The following is an 18,929-nucleotide window of genomic DNA, read 5'->3' as shown; positions in this document are numbered from 1 at the left end:
CATATAACTGCCATTAACCAGGACTGGATTACAGTTTTGGGTTAGGATCAGGATTTGGGTTAGGTTTAGGGTTATAATTTGTTAGGGCTAAGTTTTGGGTTAGAAATTTGGGTTAGAGGAGTAGATTGTTGGGAGGCGCCTCAGGCTCTTGAGTTCCTCTGAGCTACACCTGCTAACACCTTCTTATGTTCTCTGTCTCTGAGAACAGGTCAGCTGGTCCTGGGTTAGTGGAGGTTTAGTCGCTGGTCGGAGAGAAGCTTAATCAGGCTTCCATCACAGATCATGGAAGGAGAAAGACGGATCTTCAGGTCGATCTACATGAAGACGACTGGTGCTCTTCTTCCCAGCCTGGAAGTTAAGGTTGGGATCAGATGTTGCTTTTCTAATCCTGAAATCAAGTCAAACTAATTATTTTTCTACGACTGAATTCCAGGAATCCCTTTATCCCAAACTGTGGGTGGGGGCTGCTTTAAAAGCCACGTAATGAAATAATGAATGGCTGAAGGAATAATAAAGGAACAGAACAGAGGGAGGAATAAATTTCCAAATGCAAAAGACGAGGGTTTCCCATGGAGGAGGGCAGAGATGGAGGAGAAGACGAATGGGGAGCAGATTGTTTTAAAGGTAATGGAGTAGTGAAGTGTTTTTTATTAAATCAAATGGAGGTGGAGCTGCTGGTGGGGGGGTGGAGACCACGAACCAGAGCAAGAGGACGAGGGTCCTAATCAAATCTCTCACAGACGTAGAACAAGACGCATGGGACGGTTAATACAGACAGACACACACACACATACACACACATACACACACGCTCACACACACACTCATACACACTCACACACACACGTCTCTGTATTGGAACGCTGTGTTTAGTACACATGGGGGGCTGAGCTGAGATCCGATGCTTCCTGTCTGATTAGAGAGCAACAACACACACACACCCAGGACACCGTGGACCACCAGGTGTTCTAACTAGACAAAGACTCGCTGCCTGCAACAACTCAGAAAGGACAGCCCAATTGACCACACCCCGTTTGACTTCTTCCTGATTCACATCTGTACCCAGGAAGGGGACCCATTCCCAGTGGGCCACCCTCAACTCCAAAGGGGGACAAGAAGAAACCCAGACTTGAACACCAGAGGAGACAAAACCACCACCCCACAGTCCACCAGGACCTGGAGAACGTGGACCGTTCTCTGAAGATAACAAAGTCCAAACCGGGACAGAGTAAGTCTCCACCACCTAGAAGGCAGTTTTGGCTTCCCTCGTCAGGAAGCAATGGGTAGCAAACGACACAACCATCAACCCAATGACTGCCAGGTGACACGTCCTGGGGTGTAGAGCCTACAGCCCATGGATAGGTTTTAACAACAGCTTTTCCTTTAATTCATCCAAATCGTGCAGAATACTCTCAGGAAGATTTGAACTGGCATTAGCATTAGGGAACTAGCATCAGCTTGGGGGCTTGATTCATTGAGGTGTGTATGTTTCTGGAGGCTGTAAATGGAACCCAATCAGCAGAGCTTGATGATTTTGAGCCTGGTGGTGGATTGGCTCTGCTAACCTTTCACCTTCTGGAGGACGTTGCTTTGTTATTCTGGTCTCAGCTCACCTTGAAGACTCCGACTTTCTAAGCAGCAACAAACTGTGATTTTACCTTTCTCTTTTTATAGGGGAAACCAGTGACCCAAGGCGATTCTAGTGGGACTCACATCAGAAATCACTTTTAGTGCCAGCAGTAAAGTGAGTCAACTCTGGACGAGAATCATTGAATGTTGTTTGCAGCATTTCATGTTGAAGGCAAACAGGAGGAAGTAGGAAGACGACTGACAACAATATTCTGATCTCTTTGACAACATAACCCCAACACTAACCCCAACCCCAACACTAACCTTAACCTTAACCTTAACCTTAACCTTAACCTTAACCTTAACCCCAACCCTAACCCTACCACTAACCCCAAACCTAACACTGAACCATAACCCCTAACCCTAACCCTTAACGTTAACCCAAACCCAAACCCCTAACACTAACCCCAACCCTAAACCATAACCCCTAACACTAACCCTAAGCTGCAACACTAACCCCAACCCTAATACTATCCCAAACGCCAACCCTAACCCTAACCCCAACCCTAAATCAACTTCAATCCTCACTCTAAGCTAACCCTAACCATATCACTAACCCCAAATCTAACCCAACTTCAATTCTAACATTAACCAAACTCCAACCCTGACTCAAACCCTAACTCTAACACTAAATCCAACTCTAACCCTACTTCATCCCAAAGAATAACTATAAGTCCAACCCTAAGAATAACACTAACCCTAACCCAACTCTAACCCTAACTCAAACTATAAGTCTAATCCTAACCCTAATTAACACTAACCCCAAGCCTAACATTAATTAATCCTAACGCTAGCCCTAACCCTTATCACCTGTTCATAAACACCGCTGCAGTAATGCATCCGAACACATGACTGTCTCTGCCATTAAACGAGTTGCTCCAATTATTTTCACACCACTGAAATTAAAGTGGTCAAATGACTTGTTCAGAGCATGGAGGGCCGTCCCAGAGGCATTACGATGCCGTGGGGGGGGTTGGGGGTGGAAGAGGAAGCCGTAAAAAGCCGGGTGGGTTTATGGGCGGTCGTAAACCGACGCTGGGACCGCCTCTCTCTCCTCCGTCTTCAACATAAAACTGGTCATGAGTTGCTGAACACAATCAAAGAGGAACAGGATTTACCGATCTGGTTCTGGCAGGTTCCTCCAGCAACTAAAACCTTCAAATAAGTTAGGCTTTGGGTTCTGAGCACCATGGGTCAAGAACAACCCCAGCCCGGGCTGAAAGAACGCTTCTAAACCCGGAACAGGAAACACCTTAATCTAAAGCTGTTTGATCAACCCTGAGGCCGTTCTGATCCAACAACAACCAGGCACTCGGTACTAGACACTCGGTACCAGACTTACACAGTGAGTATTGTGGCTCAGAACATCAGAATACTGTTTCTGTTGCTATGACAACCACAACATGAACCTCCCACATCCATGTGAACTCACCTGCTGCTCCAGGACTAGAAGCCTCTGCAGTGCCTCTGAGGGTCGTCTGGGGTCAGCAGGACGGTCCTGGACCAGGAAGAACCAGGAACCTTCAGTGGTCCCATAAACATGCTGAAGAAGTTTCCCTGGTCCTCCATCTTCTGGGTGGTGCCTCACAGTATCCCCGCCCCATTGTCTAGTGGGCGGGGCCAGCTCCCTCCATCAGACAGCCATAAACATATACATGTTGTCCTCCAAGCGTGTTCTCTGACAACTTGTTTTTCTTCTTCTTTCCCCTGAGGGAAGAACAGATGATCACCAGAAGGTCCGCTCCTCCTCCTCCTCTTCCTCCTCCTCCTCCTCCTCCTCCTCTCACCTCAGGGATGCTGCCCTCATTCCTCCTGCAGGAGGAGTCACGCAGAGCTGTGAAACTCTAGATCTCCATCCCTCCTCTCATCTCCCTCTCCAACCTAATATCTGCTGCCCCCCCTCGTCCCAACATCTGCCACCCCCCTCCCAGCATGCAGCCACAGTAATGATGTCTGTGATATTCAGGAGGGTGGACAAATGAACGGATGGAGGAGGAGTAGAGGAGGCACAGCAGGAGATGGAGGATGAAAGGATGAGGGCCAAGCTCAGATGGAGGGATGGATGGAGGAAGAGGAGGGTCACACTTAGAACGTTTCATTTTAGACTGGCCTTCATCTCTCCCTCCTCATCGGTCTCCTCCACAGCGTGACAAAACATCTGTCTCCTTCTTCCTGTTGCCTCCATCCTTACACCCTCTTCACTCAGACCCCCCACCGTAAACCGTGGACCCTTAGACCCTCTACCCTTAGACCCTCTATTCTTAGAACCTGTACCCTTAGACCCTGGACCCTTAGACTCTCTACCCTAAGACCCTCTACCCTTAGACCCTCTACCCTTAGAGCCTCTACCGTTACACCCTCACCTACCCTCACCCAGGTGAGGAAAACTTTCACGAAACCCTAAGAGGGAACAAAAGAAACTCTGGAGAACCACAGATGAGGGGATTCAAAGGGTTGAAGTACAGAGACAACATCCTGGTCGTCGTAACGTCATCAGAGGTCCAGGAACCAGACGGAGATCTGGTCAGACGTTCCTCCCAGAACTGAGATGAAACCATAAACACACACATAAATGCATACACGTGTTGATGCTGCTGCACGTGTGTGTCAACTGCATGTATGTACATTAATACACGGGGGAGGGGGGTTCCGCGGGGGAGGGGGGGCACCATTCATTCTGCAGCTGTGGCTATGTGTGTGTGTTTGTGTGTGTGTGTGGGGGGGGGGGTTTATTAAGAAGACAAATGAATCCATCCTTAATAACACGTTGCTCCCAGAAGCCTTTGCTGCACCTCAGCCATCACATGACTACAGAACCAGAACCACAACACCTCCAGCTCTATGGGGGGGTGGGGGCATCATGTTGACAAACTTACTTACTCACCTGCACAGGTAAACATGATTGATCACTTCCTGTCCAGAACCGGGTTGCACCAGAGCACATTCACCAGAGCTTCACAAGGAGGGAGATTGATAATGAACTGATTTTTAATGGTCATTAAATTTTCATTAATTTGAATTAATGGACATAAAACAAGTAATTTTAATCAGACGTACATGAAACGGGTCAAACCACAAAGGATTGAAAGACGACTCTGGTTCTGTCAGAACCCACCAGTGGAATCCAGCAGTGAAGAAATTCACGTCTCCTGGATTACTGGGATGCTGATGCTGTTAGAGCCCCCGCCCTCCCCGATCTGCCCCCCCCAACTGCCCCTATACCTTCCATACCGCTCCTGTTGAGCTACTGCTCCTTTGTGTTCCTCCACATCTCGTCCTACAGCGCCCCCCCAGGAGCTGAAGGGAATGACACCCAGTCAGCTGAACTGGTTTCTTTGTTCCAGAACAAAGACCTGTTCCCCCAACAGAAGCCTCAAGGTCTGAAAGGTTCAGGGGGGGGGGGGGGGGGGTCCAGGTTCTGACATGAGCGCGCGCGCACACACACGCACACACACACACACACACGCACACACACACACGCACACACACACACACACACACACACACGCCTCTAATGAAGTTATCAGGTTGTGATTTCCAGACTAATAAACAAACTAAAGCCTATGGCTTCAGGTCATGTGACCCTTTCCAACCACTTCCTGTTCAACAGGACGTCCCACCATCTGTTTACACAACAATCCTGTTGTTGTTTACAGGAATGTTGATGTGCTGCCATGGTGACCCAACCTCACATTAAACACCCCCCCCCGTCATACCCCCATCTACCCACCAATCTTCATTGGGGGGGGGGTGCTTCCTCACCTCTGCACCTCCCTCAGATCTAGCACGAGGGTTTATTAAACTTAATGAGGCCAGGAGCCCCCCCCCCCCCCCCTGCTAAAGCCCCGCCTCCCCCTGTCCCCCCTCCCTCACTCCATCAGCCTCACCTCCTCCTCTCCTCCCCTCTCCCACACGTCTTCCCTCCTCTTTATGGCATTCATATCTCATGGCTCCACATGGGGGGCGAGGGGGGGTCACATGATGAACGGTTCTGCAGGTCCGATAAAGCAGGAGTCCATATTTTTAGATTGCACCTCCTGGAGGAAGATGATGATGATGAGGAGGAGGAGGAGGAGGAAGTGGGGGGAATCAGCTGCCATGTGATTGTTGTTGTCATGTGATCGCTTTGTTTACAAGCTGCCATAGCTCAGAGGCCACGCCTCTCCTGTGTGAGAACCACCCTATCATCAGAGACTGGGGCGTGTCGCCGTGGAGAGGCGGAGTCAATGCCTGTGTGACACAGGTTCAGCACCAAACAGGAAGTGGAGAACACACTTCCTGTTTTCGAACCCACCTGACAGCCACACCCCCATCAGCTGGGGGCGGTACAGGAAGACACCTGGAAACAGGAGGCTTCTGGGAAACGTAGGCGTTATGACAGGTTAATGTCACTGGAACCTGTTAGCGCCTAGCGCTAATTAAAGCAGACACAATCATGATGGGGGGGGGGGGTAGATGGGGGGCGGGGGGGGCTGTGAGATAAAGATGGAGGACCTGCATACAGATGAACCTGTTGGCTAATTAGCAGTGCAGCTAACAGCCCTCTGAGGGGAGGGTCTACATGAAGGTGGGGGGGTAACAGCGGGGGGGGGGGGTCATTAGTAATACCATCAGTCACAGAACAAAGGAGGCGCTCAGGGACGCTGCTCCTCATCGCTCTGATTAATTTTCCATTAACCTCCTTCATCCTCATCCTCCTCTTCCTCCTCAGGCCTCCACCTTTAAACGTCTGTCATCACCTAAAAGACACGCCCCTCCCACAGAGAGGGTGTGGCTACTGCCAGCACGGGCTTAACGTTTACGGTGGATTCTAAATGATCATAAAATGTTGACTCCAACTGTCCAACTGACTCTGAGTGGAGCGCCTTCCTCCTTCCAGAGGAGGACTACCGCCATCTAGAGGCCGGCAGGAGTAGTGCAGCACTCAGGAACAAAGGAGGGGAACAATAGAACTTGCAGTGAGCAGCAGGTCCACCATGGTCCTCCTCCTTCTGTACAGATCTGATCAGAGACACTTTAGAAAGACCCAGACCTTCATCAAGACCCATCAGAAGCTTTCCCTCTCATCAGGGCTCAGATCTCTGGAACCAGAACTGGAACGGGCCAATCAGAACCTAGAAACAGAACTTTTGGGTCATGTCAGAAAAAATAGTTCCATCTCCTCCCTGAACTCCTCTGTTTAAGGCAACTGGAATAAAAGCTCTTCACCTCGATGCACGCAAGCTAATGTTGATTCAGAGGGGAGGGGCCGACCAGCAGCAGCCCCTCCTCCAACAGGATGCAGGGGGAGGGGCTACGAGCCGAAGCAGCTACTCCACACGGAGCTGCCGTGCAACTAAAGCAGTGATAAACAGGGTGGAGTCGGTCCAGGAAAAGTAAACACATTTATACACCCACGTGGTAGCGGTTAGCTCGCTGTTAGCGCTGCGGGGTCAAGAGGTCACGCAGGGGTCAGCTCCTCAGGCTGCAGGTAAGAACGTGTCCCCGACCGGTGTGTGTGTGCTACCAGCTGTTCAACCGCAGCGGGCTTGTGTGTGCACGGTTATCCTCGTGTCACATGACCCTTGTTCCAGGGGCGTGTCACATGACCCCCCGCTCCAGGGGTGTGACTCACCTGTCTCAGGTGTGGAGGAGGAGAAGTGGGTTCTTTTCACGTTCTGACAGCAGAGGATCGTCTGCTGCGATTTTATGTCGCTGTGTGCCTGCAGGGGTCAGGGTGCCACTCAACACCCGTACCTGAGCACTCACCTGTGTCCTCTGGGGCCACACCCACTTGTCACCTGGCTTTTCCAACACACCCGAAGGGCGGTGCTCATCAGGTTTCTGTCCCGTCGTGGGTATCGAGGCTCCTCAGTCGCGGTCGCGTCGCTCATCGGTTCACACTTGGACGTCAAAACTTCCTTCAACTCCTGCTGAAAGTCTGCCCAGTGAAGGTAGGACTTCCTCTCTGATCGCTTATCAGGTTATTGATCATCTGCTGATCACGTGATCGATCATCTTGTTCGTTCCAGGTCAAAATGGGCTGCTTCACGTTCGTCAAGCTGATGATGGTTGGGTTCAACCTGCTTGTGTTGGTGAGTGTCCCGGCTTGGTACTGTATAGGTGGGGTGACGAGGCCCCGCCCCCTTTATCACCAGGCTCATTGCGGCTAAAAAACAAACAATCTGGACAACAAACAACAAAATTATCATCAACATCATCATCATCAACCATTTGGGTCAGAACCAGATGTTTTTGGTATCTGTGGATCATTAGTCTGTCTGGAGGGGGAAGAGTGAAGCTGATACTGATGAACCCCCTGAAGTGGGGTACACTCCGGATGAGACGCCAGCGCATCACTGGGCCACACAAAATACAAACAACCACTCACACCTCTGGATGGTTTGGAGACGTCAGTTCACCTCAGGTGAACAGAAGCCTTCGATTGGCGCTACCCACTGCGCCAACTGACGCCAAACCTATTTTCAGAAAATGTAAATGGAATTACCCTGAACCCTGCCTGTAGCCAAGAGTCTGGACCAGGTCATGGCTCTAGAGTCTGGACTAGGTCAGGTTTATAGAGTCTAGACTGGGTCGCGGTTCCAGAGTCCTGACCGAGTCAGTTTCTCAAGGCTGGACTGGGTCAGTTTCTATTGTCTGGACCGGGTAATGGCTCTAGAGTCTGGCCCAGGTCATAGTTCTATAGTCTGGACTGGATCATGGTTCTATAGTCTGGCCCGGGTCATGATTCTAGAGTCTGGCCCGGGCCATAGTTCTATAGTCTGGACTGGGTCATGGTTCTATAGTCTCCAGTGGTTTATGGTTTTAGAGACTGGACAGGTTCATGATTCTAGAGTCTGGACCGGGTAATGGTTGTTGAGTCCGGCCCGGGTCATAGTTCTATAGTCTGGACTGGGTCATAGTTCTATAGTCTGGACTGGGTCATAGTTCTATAGTCTGGACTGGGTCATGGTTCTATAGTCTCCAGTGGCTTATGGTTTTAGAGACTGGACAGGTTCATGATTCTAGAGTCTGGACCGGGTCATGGTTTCAGAGACCGGACCAGGTCGAGGCTTTCAGGTCTTTGTCTTATTTTCTTCCCTTCCTGCAGCACGAGCTGGATCAGAACCTGATCGTATGCTCCAGCATTAACGGAGCCACCCTCCCTCCCTTTCAGCTCATGATTTCCATTAGGAATTTAAATTCTGATGGTCAGACCACAGCACACTTTACACTCCACCAATGACAGGTCCAGTGAAGGATGTGGATCTGGTTTTGGTTTGGTTGTTTTGTCTAGAACCTGTTTTCGTCTTTCCCCGGTAGTCTCAGTTGTCGTTAGTGGAGCAGCAGCGCCGAATGATGATGTCGCTAGAGAATAGTGTCTGTTTTGTAGCTCAGTGATGATGTCACGACAGAATCCTGTCTGTTTTAACTGTAGTGATGATGTCATCGGTGTTTACTTCAGACAGACTCCGCCCTTCTTGATGCTCTTTTTATATATAATCATGTTACAAACTGTTGCCGTGCAACCTCATTAACAATGAGATTAACATTGAATGTTTTTTTTCCCGATGTCACTGTTTGACCTGAAAGATGCTTCAGGCATCAAATGAATCCATAAAGTAGACAAATTAAACTTAATTTGGTCTAATTAAAAAAATCAATTCTGTTTCTAATTACGTTTTGAACGACAACCTGTTCGGAGAAGGAGTTGTAGTTTTCATTGGACTGAAGTATTAATGTTCATGTTCTCAGCTCTCAGGACTGTACAGAACAAACAAACAAACAAACAAACAAACAAACAAACAAATAAAACAACAAAAAAATCCTTCAAGTACCAAAAAGTGTAAAAAAATAATCTGGATCCATTCCTTGATCTGGAAAAAACAGTTTGCTGGTTCTGATGACGTGTGTGTGTGTGTGTGTGTGTGTGTGTGTGTGTGTGTGTGACCCATGGAGATTGGTTTGGTGACCAGCCGACATCTCCCTCATTCGAGGGGGCCCCATTCCATTTCGTTGAGCGACGGATTTGATATCTTTCCATCTCTTCTATCCGCTAACATCACTCTCTGCAGGCCACGCCCACCCATTCTGCTGCCTGTCAGTCACTTCCTGTCCTGTAACCCTGATGGGTTCCCTTCGGTTGCTTCTAGAGGAACCCTCCTCCTCCTGTCGTCTGCTCATCCGACATCCTCTTGTCTTCATCCCGCCTGACGAGGGGTGATGGATGAAAACGTCGAGAAACAAGATCATAGCGTGACAGAAGGGGGGCGTGGGGGTGGTGGTGAAGGAGGAAGCGAGAAAGACTTGAGGAGGCGGGGGGATTCCTGGAGGAGGCGGGTCCGGGGTTGGCGTTCCGCTGCAGGCTGACAGACGTTCAGGTTTCAGATGGAGGGAAGGAGAATTGCAGGAGGACAAAAGAGGATTAGGAGGATGAAGACAGACAGTGAGTAGAGACAACGACGATGATGATGATCATCATCATCATCATCATGATGATGTTGATGATGAAGCAGGAGATTCCACATTGAAAGAAGGAACGTGCAACGGTTCTGTTTACTGGTCCCACAGGTTCTGATGGTTGACGTCGGACCACTCTCTCATCTTCGTCAAACTTTGACCTTCTGTCTTTGACCTTCTACGTTTGACTTTCTGTCTTTGACCTTGTTTCGTCAACCTTCTGTCCTTTCCCCACTGTGGGACAATAAAGGGTTATCTTATTTTGACCTTCTGTCCTTGACCTGTCTTTTACCTTCAGACTTTGACCTTCTCTTCTTGACCTTCTGTCCTTGACCTGTCTTTGACCTTCAGACTTTGACCTTCTGTCCTTGACCTTCTGTCTGGTTGGCCTTTCCTTCTCCACTTCCTGTCTGTTGGTGTCAGACGTGAGACGGACGCTAGCAGCAGTCACTTGGTTCAGGAAGGTAAGGAGATAGTTGAGGAGCAGCCTGAGGCAGCAGCGTCTCCTCTGAGTCGATAATAAGGTGGAACAAAGGTCCGGTGATGTAAGATGTTCTCTTCTCTCCTATTACCCCCCCCCCCAGCCCTGGTGCCCCCACCTCACTGTTAGATAACTCCTTATTGTTGCTGATCTGATGCTAGCAGGCTAAAGCTAGATGTTCTCCTGCAGCTCGGCGGCGTGACGCTCGTCGTCATGGGGATCTGGGTGAGCGTGGATGGAACCTCCTTCCTGCAGCTCCTCGGCCCGTTCTCCAATCAGGGCAGGCAGTTCATCAACGTGGGGTTCTTCTGCATCGCCATCGGCGGCGCCTTGATGCTGCTGGGGTTCCTCGGCTGCTGTGGGGCCTACAAAGAGAGCAAATGTCTCCTGCTGACGGTAGGTCTGCTGTAGGCCACACCCTGATGATGATGCTTTTGTTTGTGTCTGATATTTTGTTTGTTTGTTTGATGTGTACTGCGTTCCTGACTCACCGTCCTGCTTGCAGTTCTTCTCCATCATCCTCATCATCTTCATCGCTGAGGTGGCGGCAGCAGTCGTGGCTCTGGCTTACTCCTCCTTCGTAAGTTTTCCTCTTCGCACTCGTTTGCTTCCCATTCCTGTCGCCCCTCCTCGACTGTCCACCTCCTCGCGTCGTACCTGACACAGGTGACATGACACAGGTGGTCACCTGGGTCAGGTGACCACCTGACACAGGCGACCCACAGGTTCCTGTACTGATGGATGAGTGTGTGTTTAATGGGTGGTGCACGCCAACAGTGATGAATGAGCCTTTAATCTCAAATGCTCCACCCACTTCCTGGGGGGTACTTCTTTTAATTGTAGCATGTATCCCATCGTCCCCTGGGGAATCTGGCATACACACACACACACACACACACGGTTTCTTTGTGTGAGCTGATGTGACAGGATGATTAATCAAACAGAGGATGGAGGCAGGAGACTCGCCGTCTGCCTGTTTTACACATTCCATATTATAGAATGGAAATTCCGCCCAGTTTATTCCCAGTTCAGCACCACAGTGAGGAAGAGGAGGAGCAAAGGCTCGGTCTTCTGGTGATGTCGGGTGAATTTCTCTCCAATAAGTTGCTGATGTGAGGAAAGAGGCGGGGCCAGAAACACTATAAAAACAAGCCTTTTGTTTTTTGCTCATGTTTCTCAGGCGGAGGGGATCCTCAGGGCGTGGGCGACCCCGGCGTTACAAGAGGAGTACGGCAGCGATCCTGTGGTGACGAAACTCTGGAACACCACCATGACAGAGGTAAGGGGTGTTGGCCGTCAGGTGATCCAATGGGTACCACACACTGGTCCAGATCAGAGAAGGGGCCACATCCTCTCAGATATCAGACGTTCAGTCCGCCATAACCACAGAGGACTTTAAGACCTGGCAGAAGATGGTGATGAACGTGATGATGTCTTCCTCTCTCCCAGCTACAGTGCTGTGGATTCACCAACTACACCGACTTTCTGGGTTCCAAGTTTGAGAAGGAGAATGGAGGGGGTCTGCCGCCCAGTTGCTGCCGGAACAGCACCTCCTGCACCCCCGAGGAGGCAGAACGCTCCTCTGTCCAGGTGACAACACGCCACACAAACGTTCAACAGTACCGTCAAGTAAAACGTGACCAGACGACGACACACCTGCTGGAAAGAGTGGCTGAACTCTCTCACTTCCTGAAGACTGGTGTTTGTACTGGATGGATGGATGTAGGGTGGATGGATGGATGTAGGGTGAATGGATGGGTTTAGGGTGAATGGATGGGTTCAGGGTGGATGAACCGGTGGCTGTAGGGCTGCCCCCCACAGAGGTGCAGACGTCCGTCAGGGGCTGGTTCCTCCTGTTCCTCCTGAAAGAACGCTTTAGTGTTTTCTGATCTCCATGTTTACGACAAACAGGTTTACTTCGTTATGCCTGAAGCGTGTTCAAATCATTACGATCGATCACATGTCAATGTTTCCTCTTCAGGGCTGCTTTGAGCACATCCTGAAGGACCTAAAGAAACACGCCGACATTGTGGGAGGCATCGCCGCAGGGATCGGACTGCTGGAGGTAAAGAACTGACTTTCAACCTGCCTCATTACTGGAGAACAATTTAACAGTTAAAAAGAAGACAAAAGAGAAATTAAGTGAGAAATAAACAAGCAGAGCAACTGTACCGGGCTGCATGGGTTACTGGAATGAACCCGGACCAATCGAACCCGGATCAACGTTGATTCTGGTTTCTCCTCCTCAGATCAGTGCCATGATCGTGTCCATGTACCTGTACTGTCACCTGGACAAGAGGATCACCTGAGACACCCTCAGGATGCCCAGCTGGAACCATTGAACCGTCAAACAGGGCAGCGTCTCTGCTGGAAGTGTCCATCCAGTGGTTGTTTTATATATTGGTGGTGGTCAATTAGACAAATAGAGATACCAATAAAACTTAAACAGCGTTCATTGATTTTCCAAACACTGTGTCTGATTATGTGCATGTATGGATCTGTACATTTCTACCCCTATGTTGACTGTGTAGGTTCTCAGATATCCAGATCATGATTATCCAAAGCTGTTTAAGATCAATCCACTGGACTTTAAGAAAGTTTCTTGAAGATGTTTCACCTCTCATTCAAGAGGCTTTCCCCTTGGCAGCTGTCCATGGCTGTGTCTCACTAAGAGCAGGGGTTGAAGAGAAGGCGATCTGCCTGGATAGTGCAGGCCAACCAGTCGCATCACAAATCTCGACACCTTGGGTTCTTACTGTACTGTTAGGCTTGGCTCCAGGAGTGTTCCAAGGAGGACTAGCACTTGTAGATATACAGTATTATCAGGGTCATTGCCTTCCTGATTCTTGGTAGCCATAATGCTTGAATTCAGATATCGGGCAGTGATGAGCAAACTTCTTCCAAACTTTTTCAAATTCATTATCATCCAACAGGTTGTTTTACCTTTGGTGTTTCCTTAAAGTTTCTCGGTCGTCAAAGTCAAGGACATCAACTACAAGGCCTTCCTGCCTTAAGAGACACTCTTGGTGAAGTGAGCAGGTGATCGTTTCCTTGACGAGGTTCATCCTGTCCTCGTTGACATGACAATAGAGACCATTCACAAGTGATTAGAGCCGATATACAAAACCTTCTTGCCAATGGGCTGCCTTGTAGGCAATGGAGCTACAAAAGTCAAATGTCTGCCCCATGATAGTTCTATTGTAATGACTATGTCCGCGAGAAAGAGAGATGATGACTATCCAGTCGAAATCAACATGGAAAGCCTCACATTGCCAAGTAACAAGAGGGTCAGCTGGTGGAGCTGTCATGTGACCGCACCCTGAAAAAGAAATTGATGGAGGTAAGCCCGTCCCATTTCTGGTGCATCACTGTGATGAGCGAGTATCCTTCCTTCCTGTGCAGTGAGTCTCCGCCTACCACTCAGCACTACCTACCTTTGTGGGCGTGGCTTCTCAGCTCTGGTACGGCAGAAGGCAAAACACAGAAACAGACTGGGCATTGACATGTCATCAGACTTGTTTTGTTGACTGGAACTCCAGACTTTGAGACTCTTCTGAGGACCAAAGCTCATCCCCAGTTCTCCCATTAACTCCTCCAAACTCAGGCCTATGTCAGTAAGGTTGAAGTTAGTGCTGCTTAATTTTTTTCACAGCACAATCTTTTCTAGTTTTTACCAACTGATAAAGTAATCAGACGAAAACATTTAGCACTTTTTGCTTGATTTATTTTGACTTTCTGGGAATAAAGAAGAAACTGAATTCATACAGAGTGTACTGTTGGTTGTCATGTTTGCACTTTTTATCTTATTTATTCATTCATCCATTTATTCATTCATTCAACTCCATGACCCCGCTTTCGTGGGTCATGGAGTTGCTGGAGCTTATCCCGGCGGACTTATGGGCGAAGGGCGGGGCACATTGGGAGCATGACGCTGGGGCCAACGCAAAGCCACACGAAAGACACACTCACACCTGCAGACACCTCCCAAGGGGGGGCCTGTGGTACTTGGCTGAGATTGTGTTGAAAAACGAGTTCATAAAGGTTTGATTTGATCTTCTCAAGACTCCTCCAACTTTTACACTTCCTATAAATGTGGGAAGGTGTTACGGCTTGTGGTGTATTGTTTCAAGCTGGGGTGATTGGAGACGGCACAGCAGCTGAGAGCAAAGCGGGTGGTCCCCATTGGACAGGCGCTAGTCCAGGTGTTAGTTTTAGCATCATAGCACTCAACAGAATTGGGTCTGTCACAGCCCTTGATGCCCCCCACGACATACAGCTTGTTGTTAATCACTGCAGTGCCAAAGTTTCTGTGGACGGTCAGCATGGGGGGTCGTTCATGCCACTCATTGGTCTGTGGGTCGTAGGCCTCAACGCTTTTCAAATGGTTGTTGCCATCGTAGCCACCGAGCTGTCAAAAAAAAAAAAATCATGTGAGTGTTTGTGTTCAAATCACATTTAACATATTGTGTAATGTTCTAAGGAACTTTAAGATTGTGAACACGTAACGCCAACTAGACACCGAACGGACGACATTGTCATTTTGTCAGTACTAAGCTCTACTAGATAAAATCAGGTACTGGACTCGGTGTAGGTTAGTTCTACATTTACTCACCACAAAGATCCGGTTGTCATATGAAATGACACCTAATCCACAGCGGCTGGTAGTCATGTCAGCGAATCTTGTCCATTGGTCGAATTCTGGATTATAACATTCACAAGTTCGAAGGCGACGCCAATACTCATGCGAACGACCACCAAAAATGTAAATCTGGACCGAAAACGGGGGAAAAAGACAAGCCTTAGGAAATATCTCTGTTCTTGGCAGAAGCCCCGGGAAAGTTCATTTTTCTCCCATTTTTTTTCTCTTTTCTTTTATATAATTTAAGAGTTCTTATTTTTTACAAGTAATGAATAACTTCCAGCGTATAGTCTAGTCCTTAAAATGTTTAAATTAACAACTTCATTCGTCGTCTTATCCACATCTCCTGCCTTCATGGATCACAAGGTTTGCTGGAGCCCATTCTAAGCGGACTGTACAGGTGAGAGGTGGGGGACACTCTGGGTACGACGCCGGTGCAGCACAGAAAATCACATGTTCTTCATATTGTTTTCTAAAACATCAAATGGAGTTCTTTGACTCCAAAGGGTTCCAAATAAACAACTCCACAACTGTTTCCAACTGCTCTGCACCTTCACTCACCTTCTTATTGAATGCTGCACAGTCGGCGTAACTTCTGGTATATTCCATGGGTGCAATTAGACTCCATTGGTTCGTCTCAGGTCAGTAGTGCTCTGCAGTCTTCTGTCGACGTGTGTCATGATCACCTCCTAACGCGTAAATATATCCATTCAAAGAAGCAACGCTCACACCACAGCGGCGGTAGTTCATGGGTGCTGCTTCAAGCCAAACGCGTCTTTTTACATCAAATTTGCGCACGCTGTTGAAAGACTCCTTTCGATCACCGCCACCAATGCAGTAGATGAACCCATTGTGGAATACAGTGCCATGATAGCAACGAGGCTTTTCCTGATGATCTGTAATATCCAACCAGCAATCAGCACGGTCATCGTAAACCTCGATGATGTTAGTTTCACTGGTGTTCCGTCCCCCAATAGCAAAAATAATGGCATTAGGCAAACGAGGACGACCAATGAGGTTAGAGCAAAATCTCATGGGCAGTCTGGCATCGGACAGCTGAAGTCTGAGTTGCAAGACGACATCTAGAATCTGTAGACACTGAGTGTTGTTACTGAAATATGGATCGGACATCAGGGTTATAAACTCATTTATACTGCACAAGGCCAGCCGAGCCTACAGAGGAAACAGAATACAATTTGAATGGAACAGAATGAAATTGTGTTATTCCATATTTTTGTTACAGACAACAACTACGATAAAAACCAGCAGTGTCAGTCTGATATGAATTTTAACTTTAGAAATGTTTTTGTATTAACAGGACTCATCACTAAATGACAAAATTATACTTTTGTTTCTTCATCTTGATAAAATTTAATTTAGCTGCAGGTTTAAGAGCAACCAGGTAGCCTACAATTTAACCCATGGATGCACAACTTACCAACACCTACACTCTTCCGCGAATGGGGTCAAAAATGACCCCAATTAAAGTCAATGTGTTTTTGCAACAGGTTGTCATTTGTTAAAATCTTTAGAACAAAGATTTGTAATATTTCCATATTTCAGCTTTTACCTCATAAAACATGTTTGTGACTTGAGGCTATTTTCGTTTTTCTCTATTTTTCCATTCGAGGAGTAAGTGGGCCGTTCAGAGCAAAGAATTCAAAGGTTCATACAGGATTCCAAAATTGCAATTTCGTAAAATTAATGAAAAAACTAAATAAAACTTCAAATGGCCTCATTTCATAAAAGTGTTTTATGAGGAATACTTGGAACATGAATATATTACAACTTTTCGTTTTAAAGCTTTTGAAGAGTAACAACCCCTGGGTTATTTCTGACCCCACCTTGCATCTAAGGGTTAATTGAACATTTAAATGAAGCATAATGACAGAATGTTGTCTTACCTTTAACAAGAGTACAGGTAAATGTGAGGTTCTTTGCTCAGGTGCATGGTTGATCCACCTAACGCAGGCCTCATACACGGTTTTCTCATCATTCACATTGAGCTCATCCCTTTTGAGGATTTCAGTGAGTTCCTGCAAACTGAGCTCCAGGAAGTCCTCGCTAGAAACAACCTTCTCAAACCTATTCAGTAAAAAGAAGCGAGCCCTGTGCAGCACTTGAGGACCTGAGATGGTGAACCGACAGACGCCAATGCAGTTTTCTGGAGTGAGATTCTCTTTCAGGAAGTTGCTGCATGCCTCTACAATGCCAGTTACAATCAAATAGTCAGCTGCTATAAGCAGATCTTGTACGTTGTCCTCTGTCACAGAGACAGAACCTGAGTACGCAAAGTCAATGATGACACGTTAAAGCCGACACCCCCAGCGTAGATGACAACGTCACATGAAGCCTCCAAATCCTGTCTTGTTAATCCTTTCATTTTTGAAGCAGTTCCCATCACACTGCTAACAGTGACGTGTTTTGAGTCGAGTCAACAGGTTTGTGTCTCATGAGATCACCTCAAATGACAGACATTAAAGCATGAAAGACATCAAAGACATTAAAGCATGAAAGAGATCAAAGACAATAAAAGAAAGATCAAACAACCATATATATGACCTGTGTAGATCAAAGCCAGACTGATCTTTGATCAGTATAGATTCTATATTGTAGATCACTGGTTGGTGACACAATCCATCTGCCTGCATGCCCTTTAATGCCATGTTGGAGAAGGGGTTTATTCTTTTCCTTTTTCTTGTCAGACCACCTTACTCATCGTCTTCATCACTGGAAGACTCTCCTTTCGTCTTCCCAGTCTGGTCATGGAAACAGGTCTGGAATCTGCAGAGGTTCCCTCACCCAAATCAACGCAACAACAGAGTACAACCCCTAGTGTCACGACACAAACCAGAAGTACCTCTCCTCCCTGAAATAGACCCGTTTCCTCCGGAGACGTACTACCTGGAATACCTGTACAACAATATTCACCAATCAATGGACAAACTCCACCTTACTCAAGACAATAACGGAACTTTAGTAGAGTCGTAATGACACTTAAATGTCATTACTACTCAAATGGAGATTACTTATTGAAATTTAATAAAAAACGACTTACAATTCAGCTATGAACAACCTCTCAGAAACAATTATGTTAGTTGAGGACTAGTATCTGTATTTGTTCATAACAAACTTCACCTTAGCTTGTTCCACCACTTGTCTGTCCTTTGTTGTCCAGCTGAAGACCCAGACTATTGTCCCCCCACTGAACAAGGCCAGTCAGACACACAGAAGTCCCCTGATTAGTCATCTGAAGAGAATGTGGATATTGTGCCCGACCGAAGGAGCCACAAAGTGCTCTTACTGGGCAGTTACCTCCTAGACAGGCTAAAACACCAAGTCACAGTTTTCTACGTATTTGGCCAGGACCTGTACCTCGGTTTAGGACTGTCTCCCCAATAGATGCTATAATTCAAGACCAACGGACAAACTGAACTTCGGTTTAAATGTCTTAAGGTTGTCCTGCTCACCTCCAAAGCTCTAACCAATCAAGCACCTTAATATCTGAGGGACATAATGACTTGTCATCTCACTGGAATGCTGAGCTCCCAAATGCAGGAACACTGACCATTCCTAGGATGCTAGAAGGGAACCTGGGAGAAACAACCTCCCAATTCAGGTCCAAGATGGAGGCTAGACTGCTTGGGGGTGACACGCCGAGACCCTTTACTCCTCCACCTTATAGTTCCTTACCTCCTACTCCTCCAGCTGGTCCTCCCTCTCATCATAAACCTACGCGAC

The 18,929-nt window shown here is 47.7% G+C and overlaps 1 protein-coding gene and 1 long non-coding RNA gene across 3 annotated transcripts; one reads left to right on the top strand and one right to left on the bottom strand.

The window, feature by feature from the left end:
- Positions 1-6,941: 6,941 nt before the first annotated feature.
- LOC137599327 (tetraspanin-1) lies at positions 6,942-12,993 on the top strand. 2 transcript variants are annotated; one of them, XM_068320180.1, is made up of 9 exons: positions 6,942-7,099; positions 7,338-7,562; positions 7,641-7,703; positions 10,739-10,945; positions 11,055-11,129; positions 11,730-11,828; positions 11,999-12,139; positions 12,531-12,614; positions 12,799-12,993. In XM_068320180.1, the coding sequence occupies exons 3-9, from the start codon at positions 7,647-7,649 to the stop codon at positions 12,856-12,858; spliced, it is 723 nt and encodes a 240-aa protein (XP_068176281.1). In that variant the 5' UTR covers positions 6,942-7,099; positions 7,338-7,562; positions 7,641-7,646; the 3' UTR covers positions 12,859-12,993. The 2 variants fall into 2 exon arrangements, with proteins under 2 accessions (XP_068176281.1, XP_068176282.1); XM_068320181.1 differs by lacking the exon at positions 6,942-7,099 and having other exon boundaries at positions 7,274-7,562.
- Positions 12,994-14,289: 1,296 nt separating this feature from the next.
- On the bottom strand, positions 14,290-15,813 carry LOC137599309 (uncharacterized). Its single transcript, XR_011036787.1, has 3 exons — positions 15,750-15,813; positions 15,162-15,317; positions 14,290-14,957 (listed from the first exon to the last, which is right to left on the bottom strand). It is a non-coding gene; the product is annotated as an uncharacterized lncRNA (long non-coding RNA).
- Positions 15,814-18,929: the final 3,116 nt, after the last annotated feature.

This window comes from Antennarius striatus, chromosome 7, assembly GCF_040054535.1.
Source record: "Antennarius striatus isolate MH-2024 chromosome 7, ASM4005453v1, whole genome shotgun sequence".
In the NCBI taxonomy this organism is placed as follows: domain Eukaryota; kingdom Metazoa; phylum Chordata; class Actinopteri; order Lophiiformes; family Antennariidae; genus Antennarius; species Antennarius striatus.
Note: the sequence above shows the minus strand (reverse complement) of the source record. Positions and strands in the feature narration are given on the sequence as shown.

Bases quoted from the DNA above. Each gene is read 5' to 3' on its own strand.
- LOC137599327 (XM_068320180.1), top strand. From the start codon at position 7,647: ATGGGCTGCTTCACGTTCGTCAAGCTGATGATGGTTGGGTTCAACCTG. The intron at 10,946-11,054 runs GTAGGTCTGCTG...TCCTGCTTGCAG, and splicing joins GCAAATGTCTCCTGCTGACG to TTCTTCTCCATCATCCTCAT. The intron at 11,130-11,729 runs GTAAGTTTTCCT...CATGTTTCTCAG, and splicing joins CTCTGGCTTACTCCTCCTTC to GCGGAGGGGATCCTCAGGGC.